General features: G+C 41.0%; 1 protein-coding gene across 3 annotated transcripts in view; it reads right to left on the bottom strand.

Moving 5' to 3' along the window:
* Window positions 1-208: 208 nt before the first annotated feature.
* Window positions 209-18,250, bottom strand: part of SKAP2 (src kinase associated phosphoprotein 2) — a 153,374-nt gene continuing 135,332 nt past the window's right edge. Inside the window, exons 11-13 of one of the 3 annotated variants that reach the window (XM_066239641.1) lie at window positions 15,802-15,914; window positions 1,077-1,178; window positions 209-713 (exon numbers count right to left, since the gene is read on the bottom strand). In XM_066239641.1, the coding sequence (XP_066095738.1) occupies window positions 1,086-1,178; window positions 15,802-15,914 (206 nt within the window). In that variant the 3' untranslated portion in view covers window positions 209-713; window positions 1,077-1,085. Of the gene's footprint in view, window positions 717-1,076; window positions 1,179-15,801; window positions 15,915-18,250 lie in introns of all 3 variants that reach the window. The other 2 variants (XM_066239640.1, XM_066239639.1) reach the window with 2 other exon arrangements.

Here is an 18,250-nt window from a genome sequence, read left to right on the forward strand (position 1 = left end):
TTTGTTATTGACTCGGGTCTTTGCACAGACCACCGTCCAGTCTGCACGTGAGTTGCAGAAGGTGACAGAACATGGCCATTTGCAATTCTATCCTTTTTCTTTCTTGTGGCTATATTGAACATAAAGTAAACTTGCCAATTAGGAAAAATTCTTTCATGAAAATATGTTGCTATTGTGTGAAAAATAAATACTAAGATAAATCATCTACAGCATTTTAATAAAGCTTTATTCTTTAAAAATAACATCTACCAAAAACTTGCATGATATGTTCAATTTAAATTTCTAGGAAGTTATGTATTAGTCTAAAAAATAAGTGATGCTCAATACTGAAATTGCAACTCGTACCGCAAGCAGCAGTGACTATGTGCATGAAACGTAGAAGAGTGCTGAATTCTTCACACAAATCAAATCAGTAAGTAAAAACTACAATTACTGCTTTGCAAAAAGAGCAACAGGTATAACTCTACTGCTTGTATCTAACTTACACTAATATCCTTCATTTAGTTTCACATCAGAGGGATGCTATAATGAATGCATAAAACATCAAAGGCGCACAACGCTCAACAAAACAAAGAAAGGTTATGAGCTGTCCGTCACTCATGCTTTTATGATGATTCTAAATCCAAAGCATTTGCAGGAATGTTCCTTTTCTGCAGATGGAAAGGGAAAGTTTCATTATCATTTTTTTCTTCAGTCAAAATGTTGATTTTTTCCTGCTTAGAAAAAAATTACACTTTTTAGTCAAGGAGAAATGAACATTTACTCAACCTTTTGTCAGTTTAGTTTCTCCAAAAGACCATAAAAAATATTTCACTAAAGAGAAGGTTTGGAAAAACATCTGGCAATTATCAAAGGGACTTTCTCTTAATAATCTATTTCCAAAGTAATTCCTATAAAGTTATTTTTAAAACTGAACCAGATTTTTTTTTTTAAAAAAAAAAGAAGATGATGCTTTGGTAGTATAATCTCTGTGTTATCAGAAGACTACCAAGACTTTTAAAAAGGCAAAGACTCATAACGCGGAGACCAAGAGAACATATGAGCTATTACAGAATATTGGATTAAAATGTACTTACCCAGGACTCTCAAATATCATACATCTCCATTATGTAGGCTTTCGGCACCAAGCCAATGGCTCCTTTCATTTCTCCTACCCACCAGCCATATCTATTGTATTCCTAATTGGAAACAATATGCAATATTAACCTTTAGACTGGTGGAAGTACAATGTCGTTTGTGTGCAACTTCTTAGAAATGTTATTTCTTTTCATAAACTTACAAGAGCTTGAGCTGTAAATGGAAACATTTTAATCTTTTTTGTTAGTTTGTTTCTGGACACTTAAAAAATGCAGTTAGACAAAGATTTAAATTAACATATAAGACAAAGCCTGTTTATTACTGAGTGTAGAACACAGAAACAAGTCACTTATAAGAACCTGGCTAGTGAAACTCTCTCTCTTTCTCTTTCTCTTTCTCTCTCTCAACTACAGGACCAAAGCCAGGACCCTCAGGATACTATCTGTGCCTTCAAGAACCATATCATCTAGCAAGGATAGAATTTTATTTATTTTACAATAAATGACTTGATTCCTACTTAAATTCATATAATCAAAAAATGATTTAGAATATAGAGGTATGCCCATTCTTAAAAAAAAACTAATATATGAGTATAGACATTTTAAACAGATACATTAGAGAAAAATAAGGAAACATTAATATTACCAAAAAATATTCTTTATAAAACCATTCACAAAAGGGCTCTTTTAAAAAAGCTTCCCTAAGGCTTTTATTGCTCTTTTTATTGATCATAAACTACAGTAAATAAAGGGTGGGTAGAAGGAATTTAAAGGTGGTGTTAGATTCATCCATATAGTAGAAAATCAATAAGAAATAAAAGTATCCCAAGTGATAAAGGAAAAATATGAATCCAGATGTTCAAAAAGAGCGACCGATGGGCCGCCTTTGCCTTTATTTGCAATGTGAGAGGAACCTGCACCTCCACTCTTCCCTCTGCCTGCACCCACAGACACGCACTGCTTTCGACACTGAGAATGCTCTGTAACTGGTCTCATACGTCTGCTGATTGACTAATATATTTTTATCTCAAATTTACTTCTGTTTCATTAGAGACAAACAAAGTAAAATGAATGAAAAGTTTCAAGAACAATATCATTCCAAAGCAATATTCTATAAAAGCATTGGAGGACCCAAATTTAATTTTTCATATAGATAAATGTTTAAATCAATCCCCAAAGTCTGAGTCACAGATAGACGTGCATATGCGTATTGAGTCCATGTGGGGAGGGAATATTAATACAGTCACAGACTTAACATCTGTATTGATCAGTACGCTATTGACCACCAGAAAGGAAAACCATACAGTTCTTCAATACAAATGTAGCAACATTAATGTGTTATTGATATGCAGTCTCTCGATAGATTGTTGGTGAAACATCTCTGCTTTTTAACTGTGACCTCTCAGAGTTAGGTTTACTGAAAGGACAGGTGGAAGGAATAGGGGGAGAAAGGCTAGTCCTGTACTTCTAATTCTAACGAGGGCACGTCAGCTTGCGAAGCAGCTGACTCAAGATCTTAAGTTTAAAAGTTCTCTGACAGTGTGAACTCAGTGGACAAACTGTCTGAGAAACTGAAACAGTCTGATGCTCAGAACTCAGCGACGATGGCTAGAATGTGTATAGGATATATTTATCAGAAGAAAACGCCAACTTACTGAAAGCTAAGATTAGCAACCATTACTCCTAACAGGTATCTAATAAAACTGCCCTTTTCAATTTTTAAGGCAATGAATACAAATTAGAGCCTAATGCTTAACAAAACAAACGTCTTTAACCTTTCAGAGGCCAAAGGCCTACATTGTAAGATTTCCAAATGGATGGCTAACAGGGTAAGTGTAAGTGTGAGAGCTCTTACCCAATGACAACTGAAGATGGTTCCAATTGATTCTTTGGAAGGAGTACAGAAACTCAGCCCGCCAAAGGGCAGACACAGAACACGCTCAGTGAGAGGTCGTATCATGACCCAAAACTTCCTTCAGAGGATACAGCCTGCAGCCTGGGGCTCAAGACTTAGATTCCAGTGACAAACCAGAGAGTTCATATTACTTTATAATATTCTGCTGCGGTTATAACCTGTGCTCTCAATTAAGGACATATTATTGTCCTCAAGAAGCTGACTCACATCCAAATTTAAGAAATTGATTTCCAACAAATCACTTCAACAAAGGACCAAGGACACAATCCACACGTGAGAGAATTCTGCATGACAGCAACTGGTAAGACTCATTCCGTAGAAAACACAGGAGTAAACAGCAGGGAGGAGCTTATCAGCTGTAAACAAATCCTTTCAAAGTAACACTCTAGGAAAAAAAATGAAGTTTTAGACTAGAATCATCTTAAGTGCTTCACTTAATTTAAAATTATTGAAAAAGCATATGAAATATACACCTTATAAAAGTACTCTAAAATATCCCAGGGTTTAAATCAGAAAAGGGTAGCAATAAAAAACCAGAATGTTGATTACTTTACATTCGTAAAGGATTCATATAATTCTCCTGTGTGGAATTAAGAGGTAAGATAAACTAGAGTGAGGAGAAACCGAGTAGGCAAGTTTGTGGATCTGCGCTGCAGCCGTCAGAGATGTCTGCAGACACAGAAGCTGCTCCTTTTATCCTCACCGCCCTCTGTAGGAGCCTCCTGAGCGTCAGGAATCCCCATTAAATCATTTGCAGCCTATAAATCGGAATGAAGATGCTCTTGGAGCACAGTGTTCTAAACTTCAGCCTGCAGATTCAAGACTATGCCAGGTTGCCGTCGAAGAGGAAAACCTGCCTTTCTTTGCCTTCCCCCGTGATGATGAATGGTGGAGTACTTACAGTGGAAAATAGCACAGCCCTTCCACTGTGGTCTTGCGGTCCACATACTGATTACAGTACTGTTCTAAAAGTCACAGGTGGGTCATTAAAAAACAACAATCCTCAAAGCGGATCTTGTTAATAAACAAAAAAAATAAAGACACAGAACCATAGCAGGCCGCTGCCTAAGTCTTGGAGAGGTTAGGAAGCACCCGTGCCATCTTCGGGGCCCCAGGAGCTCAGGTACAAGACCTGCCATCTGGTGTCCCTCAGCCTGCTCGGCTCTTAACATCAGCCGAAATGCTAACACAGGCAAGTGACTGCACTTCAGCAGGACTGATAAAATAATGAAGAGTCCTTTAATCTACAGGAAACCATTCTAGTCAATTTATAAGAAATATTGCATCCCTTTGTAGGATGTGTAATTATTTTCTATTAATCATGTGCTATAAAGCTACATTATGCAGTTATTCTGTTATCACTAGAAAGAGGCCTGCAGTCAGCTTCTGACAATGTTAGGTAATTACTAACACAAAGATTCTTTCTCTTCCTGCAGTAATCCTATCAAGATCCAGAGGTGTAGTGATGCCAATTGTATAAAAATAGTACTCGAACGAAATTCAGTGTCTGCAAAATGGATGGCTTCAAGGCACAATGTAATGTGGCCATCAACAAATAAAAAAGCTCAAACTTGCCCAATAATCTGAGAAAATAATTGTAAAGCAGCACTGAGCAGTTGTGATCTAACTTCTGTTTTCAATTTTCATACCATTAAAATCACTTTTATTAGTTTTATTTTGTAATTAAAATTTTAGGCCTCACTGACTAGGTATTAAGCAATAAATTAAAGTGATTGTGTAATAAGGCAGGAAGAAAGGACTAGTTTTGATAAAGTGAAACAGGAACTTTATCCAACAATAGTAAACGCATGTCCATGTTTACCCGCTAACTAAATCTCTGTCTGTGCTGGTGTATTATTTTACACTTAAGTGAGGCCCCAACATTTACTACTGAAATCCTTTTCAGCACCATGATTCTCGTTTTTCAAGTGTGTTAATCCACTTTCTGCTAAGCACATGGTAAAAGAATGCTGCCTTAACCGAAACCTGAAACACTAATAAGATTCTGTGATGTGCTACCCCTCTCAGAAATTAGTTACCAATCTGTTTGAAAGCGACAGGTGTTAGAGATGTCCTTCCTTCAAACATATACCTGTTTCTCAACTATTCATGGGGGTATTTGCAATTTTTAAAATTATTCGTAAACATTATAGTAGTATGAAAACTAGATAACTATTTAAAATACAAAAATACTTTCTTCAAGGCTACTTCTTTAATCTCTTCCTTTTAAATATCTCCAATTAGAAACTTTGTAAGAATCATTTCGCCTGACCTGCGGTGGTGCAGTGGATAAAGCGTTGACCTGGAACACTGAGATCGCCAGTTCAAAACCCCAGGCTTGCCTGGTCAAGGCCCAGATAGGAGTTGATGCTTCTTCCTCCTCTCCCTTTTTCCCTCCCTCTCTCTCTCTACTCTAAAATGAATTTAAAACATCTTTTTAAAAAAAGAATCCTTTCATTTCTCATACATCTGTCATTTCAAAGGCTCTCTTAAAATGCACAACAGAAACTGGACAACCTCAGAGTTTTACTATTTTTATCTACACATTAACTGTTCAAATCAGTCTCCTAACCTGTTAAATGAGAAAACTGACACCAACGTTCTGTAAGGTCCTGCATGATGTTTGAACACCCCCATTCAGGAACCTGTTTGAAGACAGTCTCCTAGTGGCTTACAAAGATCAACCTTATTACTTTAATAATTTACTATGCAGGTGTGACTCTGAGTTACTGTAACTCAAAATATTACTATTTTTTCTCTCCTTGCACTGTGCAAGGATGAGTAAGCAACCTGATAGTAAGAATTTAATCCTTATAACAAATTTCAGTTTATATTCCAGAGTTAAGACACTTAATTCAAACTTCTGCCCAGTCAATATTTACAATACGCACAGTCAACGCTGATATTCAGACGTGATTCTCAGATACTGTTAGACAAAGAAAGATCAAGTCAGGCTCAGCAGGAGGTGACTTTGGTGCTCAGTGGAGTTCACCAACCAACAGACGACTGTCCTAACCTCTCTGAGGTTCACCTACTCTCTGTATCACAGCTGTCACACTCTTGTTCAGGCCTCATCACCTCACTCTGGACTGCTGTGTAATCAATTCCATCTCTCCATTCTTCCCAGGAGCGGCCTTTGTCAGTGTACACTGCTCTGAGCTCTTCAATGCATCAACTGTGGACTCCTCGGCATGGCTTCCCCCACCTGGCCAGCGGCGTTCTTCTCTCACCGCGCTGGTCCCACAGCCACCCTTCTGTGCTGCACTCATTCCTGCCTCTGTACGCGGTGCTCCTTCTCGGGGAATGTCTCTGCTGCCTCACCCAAGTCCTAACCAGAGACTCAGGCCCAACCCAGGTCACCCATCCGTCATGAAGTTTTCTATGAATTATTTAATCCATATTTACATCTCTCATTTCGAGCTAAGCTTGGTGGATTTTATGTACTTTTTAGTTTTGCTCCTTTAACTAAAAGTACAAACTTGGAGGATTCAAGATGGCAGCAGAGTGGGCGGAAGCTACACTCACCTCCTCCCAGCCCAACTGGAATTACAACAAAAATATCAATCAATCAACTTGAATTAACAACTGAAAACTAGCTGAAGAAAAGTCTTATAATAGAAGAAGCCACATCAAGACCGGTAGGAAGGGTGGAGACATGGAAAGAGCTGACCCCATGCCACACGCCACTGCTGAGACTGCAGAAGGGTATCTCAGCTGTATGTGGGGTCCCTCTGAGAAGCCTGGGGTCTCACCCCCACGCCACACTCCCCAGGCCAGAGCAGCAGAGCCAGGAGGAGGCACATACATAACATCTGGCTCTGAAACTGGTGGGGATTCTGTATGCCAGGGAGAAACGGCAGTCTGCTAGAGACACCGGCACCCTCTCAAAGGGCCAACGCACAAAATCTTGTTCACAGCCACTGACCCTCAGCTCCACTGGAGAGAGTGCGGAGTGGACTAGAGTCACGTGAGGCGAGAGCTGACGGGACAGCCCAGGATCCCTGTGGTCACTCTCCCACACTGCAGATGCCGTCTCTCTTGAGTGGAAAGTGGCATCATAGGGGAAAGCAGCAGCCCCGCCCTCGACTCCCTGTTGCTCCGCCCTGTGAAGCCTGAGCCCCGCTGAGGAGGCAGCGGCCTGGGCTGGGGTGGAGGGTCTGGGCAGACTCAGGGGGGTCAGCGACTGAGTGGTGTAGCTGTGGAGTGGGGGCCATGCCTCCCACTTTCCCAAGGACCTGACTGGCAACGCCCGCTATGGGAGATCCTCGACCCCCACTCTCAGCCCTACCCTCCCAACTCCAAGGTCTGGGCAGAGTCTGGGACAGACTGAGTTCTGTAGCTCTGGAGAGGGACCATGTCCCCTATTTTCCCCCAAGCCTGCCTGCGCCCCCCCCCCCCGAGACCCGCTAGCTCACCCTCCTGATACTGGCAGCCCTGCCCCACTGAGATCAAGCTCCTGAAGGACCTGGGACAGTTTGCGTTACGTGGCTCTACAAAGGGGCCGCTTTTCCCCAGCACACCTGACTGGTACAGAGCCGCCCTCCACACAGACAGAGCCTGACACACTCTGCTGGCCCCACCTTGATGTGTCCCTGAGACCTTTCCCACCACACAGGTGTGTGAGCACTCAGCTGGTGGCAGCGAGATTGGGTACACTTTGGGGATATTGGCTGAGTGGCCTCAGACCTAGCACTGGCACTGAGTTTGAACCTGTATCAATATGAACACAGCTCACTCCTACTAGGAGATGCACTGAGATCCCGCCGCATGCCACTCCAGCGCTGCCAGAGGCTCTTTCAGGGACTGAGCGTGCCCGCCAGCCAGCAGGCGGAGCAGGCCAAGGCAGAGCTCAGGTGCCTTGGGACTTCTGTTAACCTGCCCCCAGGCCTGGTGCTGGTAAAAGCCCCCCTTGATGAAAGCTCGGTCCCTCCTGGGCATGCCCAGGCCCAGCGGAGGCAGCCATGAAATGTAAACCACTTTGTGGCACCAAACTGGTTGCCCAGGGCCAGTTACAGGCAACACCTGACACTGGCCTGCACAGAGTTCTTCCCAGAGGCCCTGGCACCGACACACCCAGTGGCCAGCTTCAGACAACATCAGAGTAGGACCCAATTATCTTCACAGGTGGCACATCCAAAGGGAGAGCTCAGTGGGTACCAGCCCCCGCTGAGCCGAATTCCGCTTTGTGTGCTCAGCACCTGCACAGCAGCTCGTACACCGTGGTCGGGATTGATCCTCACAGTCAGCCAGACCAAGGGTGGACCCCACGCATAAATGAGCCAATAACAATCAAGAACAGGGGGACCCACATAACCCACACAAGGAACATTCCTGCAGTACCCAGGCCAATATCCCCGATGAACATAGATGCTAAAATCCTCAACAAAATGTCAGCAAACTAGATCCAGCAATATATCCAAAAGGTGATACAGCATATCAACTGGGATTTATTTGGGGAATGCAAGGTTGGTACAACATCCACAAATCAATAAACATGACACACCAATAAACAAAATAAAAGGTAATCACATGATCCTATTAACAGATGCAGAAAAAGCATTTGAGAAAACTTAGCACCCATTTATGACGAAAACTCTCAGCAAAGTAAGAAAAGAGGGAATATATCATAAACTCACAGTTAACATCATACTCAATGGGCAAAAACTAAAAATGTTTCCCTTAAGATCAGGAACAAGACAGGGATGTCTGCTTCATCAGTCTTATTCAATATAGTACTGGAAGTCCTAGCCACAGCAATAAGATAAGAAGAAGAAATAAAAAACATCCAACTAGGAAAGGAAGAAGTAAAACTGTTATTATTTGCGATGACCTGATACTATATATAGAGAAGCCTAAACATTCTACCCAAAACTACTAGAGCTGATAAATTAATTCAGTAAATTACAAAATAAATATACAGTAATCAGTTGCATTTTATACATCAATAATGAAGTATCAGAAAGGGAAACTAAAAAAAAAATCCCATTCACAATTGCTTTAAAAAGAATAAAATTCCTAGGAATAAATTTAACCAAGGATGCAAAAGATCTGAACTCAAAAATTATAAGACACTGAAGAAAGAAACTAAAGAAGATACAAATACTGACCAGGTGGTGACGCAGTGGATAGAGTGTCAGACTGGGATGCAGAGGACCCAGGTTCGAGACCCCAAGGTTGCCAGCTTGAGCACAGGTTCATCTGGTTTGAGCAAGATTCACCAGCTTGAGCCCAAGGTCACTGGCTCGAGCAAGGGGTCATTCAGTCTGCTGTAGCCCCCAGGTCAAGGCACATATGAGAAGTCAACCAATGAACAACTAAGGGACCGCAACAAAGAATTGATGTTTCTCATCTCTCTCCCTTCCTGTCTGTCCCTATCTGTCCCTCTCTCTGACCTTCTGTGTCTGCCACACACATACAAAAGAAGATACAAATAAGTGGAAGCATGTAAATATGTACCACGTTCATGGATAGGAAGAATTAACATCGTTTAAATGTCCATACTACCCAAAGCAATCTATAGATTCAATGCAAGATACCAATGGCATATTTCACAGAACTAGAACAAATATTTTAAAAACTTATATGGAACCACAAGAGCCTGAATAGCCACAGCAGTCTTGAGAAAGAAGACCACAGTTGGAGGAATCACACAGCCTGATATCAAACTATACTACACGGACCTGACCAGGGGTGGTGCTGTGGACAGAGCACTGATCTGGGATGCTGAGGTCTCAGGTTCAAAACACTGAGGTTCCCTGTCTCTCCCCTTTTCAGTTTGGTCACCAAGCATCTCAGGGCCGAGTGGGGAGCCCCAGTGTAGAAACGCCAGCCATTGTGTTTTAAGATTGCCACAGGGGTGCTCCTTTTTTCTTTTGCCTTTTATTTACTTTCCCCCCATTATCTTGAGCTTCGAGATTTCCTCATCTCTAAAATTAGGGGCTAGCACTAAGGCTCTGCTAACTCAATGCTTCTACGATTTTAATTCTTTTAAGAACATCAGGATTATTTCCTATTTTTAACTGTATTTTCATAACATGTATTAAACATCTATTTGCCATAATGTTAGGTATTGGTGATACCAAAAACCTAAGACACATTGTCTATTTCAGGGAGTTCGGGGCCAAGAGAGAGACAGATAATCCTAGTCGTGGCCACTAAGGTAGCAAAGCAGAGGAGAAAAGGCTTTAGGGTTAGATCTATGTTGATTCCAGGAGAAGGTACTTGCTAGTATCCTCAGGTAATTTACATAATAACCTTTCTGAGCATCAGTTTCCTCATCTGCAAAGCGACAATGCCATATAATTCACAGGGTTAGTGTGTGAATCGGAGGAGTGAAAGTACATCTGAGCGCCTAAAACAGGATATTGTGGTTATGCAACAAATACTTTTTCATTTCCTCCCTCTCCCTTCCTATTAATTGGGGCAGCAAAATACCGGCCAACAAAAAATAGAGTATTTTGGAGTGTGATCTAAGGCAATCTGGTTACTGCGAGCAGTTCTCTAACCTGCTCGGCTAAAGGGAATCTGACCTGTTAAAGGAGTAAAAGTGTGTCATTGAGGGGGTTCCCAACTTTGGGGGTGAGGGGTAGAGGGCGTAAACGAGCATGGCGCTTTCGATTTAGGATTTTAAAAAAATGATCAGCATACTGTTTTTCTTTAAGATGTTTTTGTTGCTTTTTTTGTTTGTTTTTTATTTCTGGCAAAAGCTTGCTTACTCCATGTAGAATTAAATCACGTTGTCCCTGCAGCCTACAGCTCACCTGGCTGCTGTGCGGCTACCTTCCGGCTCCGCCCCTAGCTCTCAGCCACTGCAGGGGCTCAGCCTGCCAGCCCCCCAGTGCACACTTCCCTGGAACGCGCCCTCCGTGTTGTGTAAGGGAAAGTAGGAAGTACTAGCATGGTGCTGGCAGTAGTACAGGTCGCACGAGAGGAACCAGGGCATCTGACATGGTGCTGTCTCCATACGCTGTGCGGCTCTACTAGGGAGAGATGGGCACTTAAATAGGTCTGCCTGCTTCCTGCTTCACTCCATCCAGACCACAACACGCCTGTACGGACAGCAGAGAATGAAATGCCACCCCACCCAAACAACTGCAGTTGCAAGTACAAGTGCTCCTCAGTGCTCCTCCTTTCCAGAGGCTGGAAGATATGACAACATTATGGGAACCAGCCGAGTGCCAACAACGCGTGTCCCCTATTGAGATGTCCCAGTCACTCCTCGGCAGTCGGTCATGCTGTTTGCGGCACAATGGGTCAGATGGTCAGAAAGGAACGACTGAGAGCTAACGGGGAACCTTGCACTTCCCTCTGCCAGGAGAGCTCAGCAAGACTTGAATTTATTTTTCTTGTAGGTTTGAAGCCGTAAAAAGCTCTAGCAACCGAGTCTTTACATTTTCACAATGAGGAACAAACCATCAGGGATAGTCACATTTCACCAATCCCTGGAAAAGTCACAAATAGGAGAAGAGTCCATGTTTGGAATTCTAACCAATACATGCTTTAAAAAAATCCCACTGTGTGAACCCACATTTCCTGTTTTAGACTTAATAAAAAAAAAATTCAAAAAGCTGTAAAGCTCAAGTCCCACATGCCCTAGACTGGATAAAATATTCCAGGGTTCTCAAGTCTCTTAGTTTCCTTTTAGTACCAGACAGAGTAGCGTGCCTCTTTCCTGCTGGAGCATAGCTCTTCTGTCACTGAGTCTCTAAAAATAATTTACTGCTCTAAAAGTAAGAATAGGAATGTGGTTAGCAATTTAGCGATGAGTACAGATAGAAAGATAAACGAAGAGAGGATGTAAATCCAGAACAGCGAGTAGAATAACATACCAGAGAGGCGTGGGCCGCGGACACACCTGCAGCTACGCAGCCTGGGCCCTGCTACTCACTGCATCACAGCCCCACAAACACCGTGCTAGGAAAACGCTACTAACAACGAGAATATACATGTGTCCATGGGTCAGGTGGTAAGAACATCGAAATGCAAACTAGTAAAAGAACTTAGCATGATTTTAAACCACCTGATTCTGAAATAAAGAAAAGATTTTGTACTTCAAATATGATTTTTTTTCCCCTATCATATTAATCTAAAACCAGGCGTCGTGTTTCAGAGTTATTCATTAATAACGCAGTTGTCATGAAAATTACAAATTCCAGTTGTATCCACCCCAGAAAGTGTGTGTAGGCAAAACGTTACTACTACTGGCTCACCCTTTTTAAGCAAGCGGTTTTTAGATTTATTATTAGTGAGGTTCAAAGGTTAAAACTAAGAAAATGCGAGACTCTTTGAAGGAGGGGCTGGCTCCGCCAGCGGTCACATGACAGCTACTAATTGGAAAATGTTAAAAAGGCAAGGGGGAAGGGCAGGGTCTCTGCCTCCTCTCTTTCTTCACTGCAACGTTTGATTTTCACTACAAATTTAAAAAGGAAGGCTAAGATTTGTGTAACTCTCAAAAGAGACCTAAAATCAATAACTCACCCCCAGGCTGCCTGAGCAAAAACATCTTAACAGCTGACCCCCCATCAAGGCATCCTTGCAAAAACAGTAAAAGGAGACTGAATCTAAAAATGAAACTGTATTTCTGTAGTGAGTTTTAATGAAGATAGCCTGGTAGTCAAACCAGTTAAATCTTTTTCTGTCATTACATTTATAAAATTTACAAAACTAAAACACTATTATAATGCATGCCACTTTATTTGATGATTTGTTCAAATGTTTATTTATACTGAAAGAATGCATCTTTTCTTAAACTATCTTGTGTTGCCTTTTTCAAAAGAGTATTTTCAGAACTGACAACCTTCTAGAAGGTAAGGCAAAGAGTGATAATTAAATATTGCAAATTATAGAAGTTAATTATTAAAAGCAAGTTATATTTCTTGAAAATTTTTAAATGGCATTATTTATTAGAAAAGTTGTAACATTCATTTCTTCACAAAGTACACATTTTCTGTCTCCATAAATATTGTGTCAGACTCCTTTAAATGTATTCTTCCTTATGTATACAGTTTTTACATTTAATTCAGAATGATGAGAAAATTTTTCATGATTAATGCTAACACTATTGACATGAGATAGGAAAGTAATAGCCCATAGCTGGATTTAAAGTTGGATTTATGACTTCATTTTGATTGTGCACATTAGCTGCAATTACCTGCACCACTCATTCTGAGCCACTAGATGGTGTAAAAAATAAATTAAAATAGTAAAATTTCATCCCATCGCCACAAAGTCTAAATATAACTCTGAGAAAGATTAAACCCAAATTTCTACACATATAACAATGCGAGTGATTTCTATACTAATTGTACTTGCTAACAAATTTATCAGTATACAAGGTCAGCTCTTCTTTGATCTAGAAACAAGCCCTTTTGAGCAATTTTTCACTCTCTTCTACTAAGGGCTTTGACTTCTGAATTTACAGTAATGCCAAGTATTCAAATGGCTGTCATCATTCATATATTAAGTGAACTTATGATATTAACTTATGGTCTATGTTTGCCAAATTCGGATAAAAACTGGAAGGCCTAGTCAAATAAAAATTGAGTCTCCAGGGATTCCAATCTGAACTTGCCCAGCGTGAAGGGAAGTGAGAATCTTCCCAAACACACACTAGCCGCCACGGCGGCCTGACAACTGACTGCCCAAACACCTGTCCATGGCCCTGAACCTGTCCAGACGCCACCAAGGGAGAGAGAGCTCAGAGTCCTTTACTTTCACCCTCGCCAAGATTCACCCGGTTGATTCTGCCAGGCCCACCGTTGGGCAAACATGGAGAGTTACTCGTTCAGCCAGAGGGATGATGTGTTGAATAGCGTTTAGAAGTTTGGGGCGGCAGCGCGCTCTTTCTATACGCCGATCACCGCTAACTCCGGCTCTGTGATTGGGCTGCACGCACAGAATTACAATCTCCACAGAACAGCACTGGGAGGGCTGGAATTACCTCCCCCGAAACCCTAGAGGTATGATACACATGGAGGGTGTTTTAAATTTCATATTAACAGAAAACGATTTTGAAGGCAGTGGCAGGAATGAGACGCGCCTGGGGGAATGCGGCCTGCTTCTCAGCCTCCCCTGGAGGTTGGTATTCTGAGGCTTTCAGCACAAAGACAGGCTGGTTCAGAAAGAAGGCTTTCCGAACGGGTCCACCCAGGTTTCAGGAGTTTCATATTTTACCATAGGATACACTGATCATCTGCCATTCATCCCTATAATGTGAAATTCCAAGTGGAAGCTAATCAACCTTTTAATTTTATATACCATTGCAGCTAAACTGGTGAAGGAAACTGTGAGCTCAGTAAATCTCAGGAATAATGCCAAGGAAGTTTGTCAAGAACTCCAACTAATCAGTTTGGTTCTCATATTAAGTAATTAACTAAAATAAAATACTGTTGTCTTAAGTCAGGCAATTAAATGTTCAATAATAGGCTTACATCCAAGAGTTGTGGTATGGCTATCTATAGTATCTTTTTTAAAAACAAAACAAAACACCCATACTAATGAGTAGAGGACTTAGATTTGGGCACCTCAATTAGCAATGAGCATAGTTGGCTATATTTACTTACTAAACATTTCGCCCAATAATCTGTAAGTGGTTATATTTTACTTCTTTTGCATTTCTGGTGCTTAGAATGGGCCCTGGTACATTATGAGTGCTTTCTGATAGTTTCAAATTAAACACAAGGAAGGGGGAAAAAAGGGAGCAAGAGAAGGAGTGAGGACAGAGGACGTCAAGATGCCTGGCTAAGTACAGGCTCTGGCACTTTCTTGACCCAAGCTCCCTTACCTGGGAAAACCACGAGGAGACAGATGAGCCTAGAGCCCCTCACTCAATCACTCCGTGATTCTCTAGTAGGGTTTTATCCACCAGCCAACTAGTGTTAAATTCAGTAAGTGACCTTATTTCCAAATTCTTTTCACTACCTTATAATCATATTATCTTTCTGAAAAGTCCAAAATAGTTCTCTAATCAAGAAACTGCATTCAATTTTTAGACTTATGATTTATATATAGCATTTCCATACTTACAATTTCCATACATCATTTGCTTCTAAGATAGCCTCATAAAGAAATAAAGGAGGTATTTTTTAATGCCCATATTACAGCGGGGAAACGTTAAAATGTGAAGATTAAAGAAGCTCACACACATCATCAGAAGTGTAATCACAATAAGAAACTTTTAGACTGAAGGACAGAAAGATTTTGAATAATTCAGTATCTTAAAGAGGCAGAAACATGATTTTTTTATATATATAAAGATGACTTCATAGCAATATACCCTGCTATTATGTTTACAAATACAACTATGTCAAACTTAAAAAAAATTTACCTAAACCTGTCCGAATAGGAAAGCATTGCTTTTAAATTGTCGGAACACCCGATATATTTATATAAAGATGAAAAGCTTGTTCTATAAACATGGCGTTTCCAGTAGTGAATGGCAGACAAAATCAGAATAAGCACACAGAAGAATAAAAAGGAAGAGGAAAGAAAAACATAATAAATAATCTAATACCTTACAATGTTAACTTTCACATAAGTATATTGTTTCTGGTGAGGCAGTGTGTGGATGGGAGCCAAGGCTAAAGGGATAGGTAAACACGCTGCTAAGTTGAATCCTGTTATCTGATTGTGTTTAAATTTTGATTATAGTTCACTTGACAAAATAATTAATTATTGTGAACTCCCGATTGTTAACAAGGACCTAGAAGAATTCCAATTGGCATTTTTCCCCAGTGTTGTAACCCAAACACATAAAAAAAAACTAGTTTTGTATTCACCTTTCACCCGTGTCATTTTCGGGTATCTTCTTACCTTGCTAAGAATGTAAATCACATCACCACGTTTGAATGACAGCTCATCAGAAAGAGCACCTGTGCAGTCCCACAAACCCTGGTAAAAATTAGCATAATCAGTGCTTTTATCTCCTAGAAAGAAGAAAGAGAAAACATGAGTTAGAGCTCTCATGTAATGAACCCTCACCTAAAAATGAACCAAGAGAAGTTAAGGGCCCGCCCCAAACCACCAAAACAGTCTTAAAAATCCAGTCCTGATTCAAAGAAAATTGTTATTACATCTGCACAAGAATCCTACTTCTTCTTATCCTCTAATTAAGGACCATTTTCAAAAAGATCTCATTTTAAATGCCTTTTTTCCCCCTCTTTCTTTCCCTTTGTTGTTCATCTAAAACCTATCGTTGCAAGGTTTTCCCAGCAAACCAGCACCCGAAAGCTACTCCCCACTTGTTTTATATAGGAACCTAAGCCCACGTGCAACATGCTTTGAAGAAGAGACCCCCCACTGCACAGTGAGCAGGACGGGACTGATGAACACATCGTGAGACAGCCACCTTACAGAGTGAGGACACTTCATGCAAACCGTAACAGTAAAGGAGCGAAGGCACAAATCTAACCCAAACTAGGGGACAATTTTTTGTTTTTAATTCTCAAACCTAAAGCTAGTACAAGAAAGAGGATAAAATAGAAATAACACAAAGGGTAATTCCAGCTCTTATCTTTGGGGACTTTTGTACCCAAAGTCTCTCAAAGTTATTTAAAAAAATATTTTCAGCACTTAGAAATTGCCAGTGCTGAAGCTACATTTTTCAAGATTTCTGTCAGCCCCAGTTTAGGACATTAGGCTCTGTATAAACATGCAACATACACTGGAGTTATCAGCTCATCCTTCTAACAGCATAAGCACAATGGATGTGATGTGCTCAAACTGCCATACAGACCATTAACTGATTGATTATTTAGCGCTCTCCGCTCTGTAATACCACAATAAACTGGGTAATAAATGCTTTGTCACTTATACAATGTGGGTCTCTCCTGAAATGCAGCACAGAGTTCAATACACTGGCTGCTTCTGTTACACTGAGAGCTGTTTCCTGTTTTTAATTTCATGATAATTGAGTTTTGATGAGTTAATGCAAAAAGAATGCAAGTAGTATCAATAAGATGCCCCTGCATTCACTAACCAGGCAGAACATATACGTGCTGACAACTTCCATCATTGAATGTCATCTTTGAATTCTGAGGGGATAACTGTGGGGACACATGCTGGATCCGGGTTGTCATCTTAGTTTTGTTATATGGCTCTCAAACAGCAGGCTCCTTGGCAATTCTGACACAACGAGTCACATTAGCATGTCATTAGGGCATTCATCTTATTGCACGTGGTTTGTGATATATACAAAGTGTTATGCTCATTAGACATTTTAAAAATTCTCTTTAATATCGGAAACATTTTTTTAAAGCCCAAAAGAAAATCCAAATAGTAGGGAGTCTGAATATTTAGGAAGGAAGAAGCTACATTTCAATTATACTTTTAAGAAAATAAACAAGGGCTAGAATACACAACCTAGCAAAATCCTCCTATTAATTTTTTTTCTCATTTTCTAAGAATTAAAACAAAGAGAGGGAGGAAGGGAAGGGGGAGGAAAAGAGGGAGAGAGGGGGGAGGGAGGGAGTGAAGGGGGGGTACAGAGAGAGATGAATACCTTATTGACTTCTCCACTCTAGCATTTGAGCACTCATCACTGATACCAGCAGGATGTGCAGGGGCCTGGGAATCCAACCAAGAACTAACAATGCTTGTGGCCACCCTTCATTACATTTTCCCCCCAAAGCCTACCTTAAGCAAATTCTACAAATAGACACTAGAGGGCACTCTGGCTGGACAGATCATTCCAAACATTGTCAATTTTTTTTTTTAAGAAAAAAAATTACTTAATAATAAAGTGACTGATTTCCTTTAAAAACCACTTATTTAGACAAATAGAGATTTAGAAGTTGAAACATCCTAGTCAGATTAAATCAACTGCTAAATGGGTCAAATGTTGCGCCCCGTGCAGTCCGTCAGTGTCAGTTTAAAAGTCCAGGAATTAGAGCAGAGAGAGGATGACATCACCTCACATGCACGGCCCTCCCCCACAGTCACTGGCCAGGAGGTAAAGGGATCTAAATAGTTGAGGCTCCTGTGCGCTCCCATGCTGCTCAGCCTCAGGCTTGATCCAAAAAGGATGAAGAAAAACCACTTGGGCTAAAAACTAGAGTAGAAGTTGTGGCTTGACCAGGGCACCCCAGTGGCTTCCCCAGCTGTCAGCCTGCTGCTTGTTCTTTCCTATCTCAGATTCTCTCACAACAGTTTCTCATCAATAGACTTTAAGAGGTGGAGGCAGGAAGGGAGGGAAGGATGGAAGGAAAGAGGGAAGGAAGGAAGGAAGGAAGGAAGGAAGGAAGGAAGGAAGGAAGGAAGGACA

Source organism: Saccopteryx bilineata, chromosome 7 (genome assembly GCF_036850765.1).
Source record: "Saccopteryx bilineata isolate mSacBil1 chromosome 7, mSacBil1_pri_phased_curated, whole genome shotgun sequence".
NCBI lineage: Eukaryota > Metazoa > Chordata > Mammalia > Chiroptera > Emballonuridae > Saccopteryx > Saccopteryx bilineata.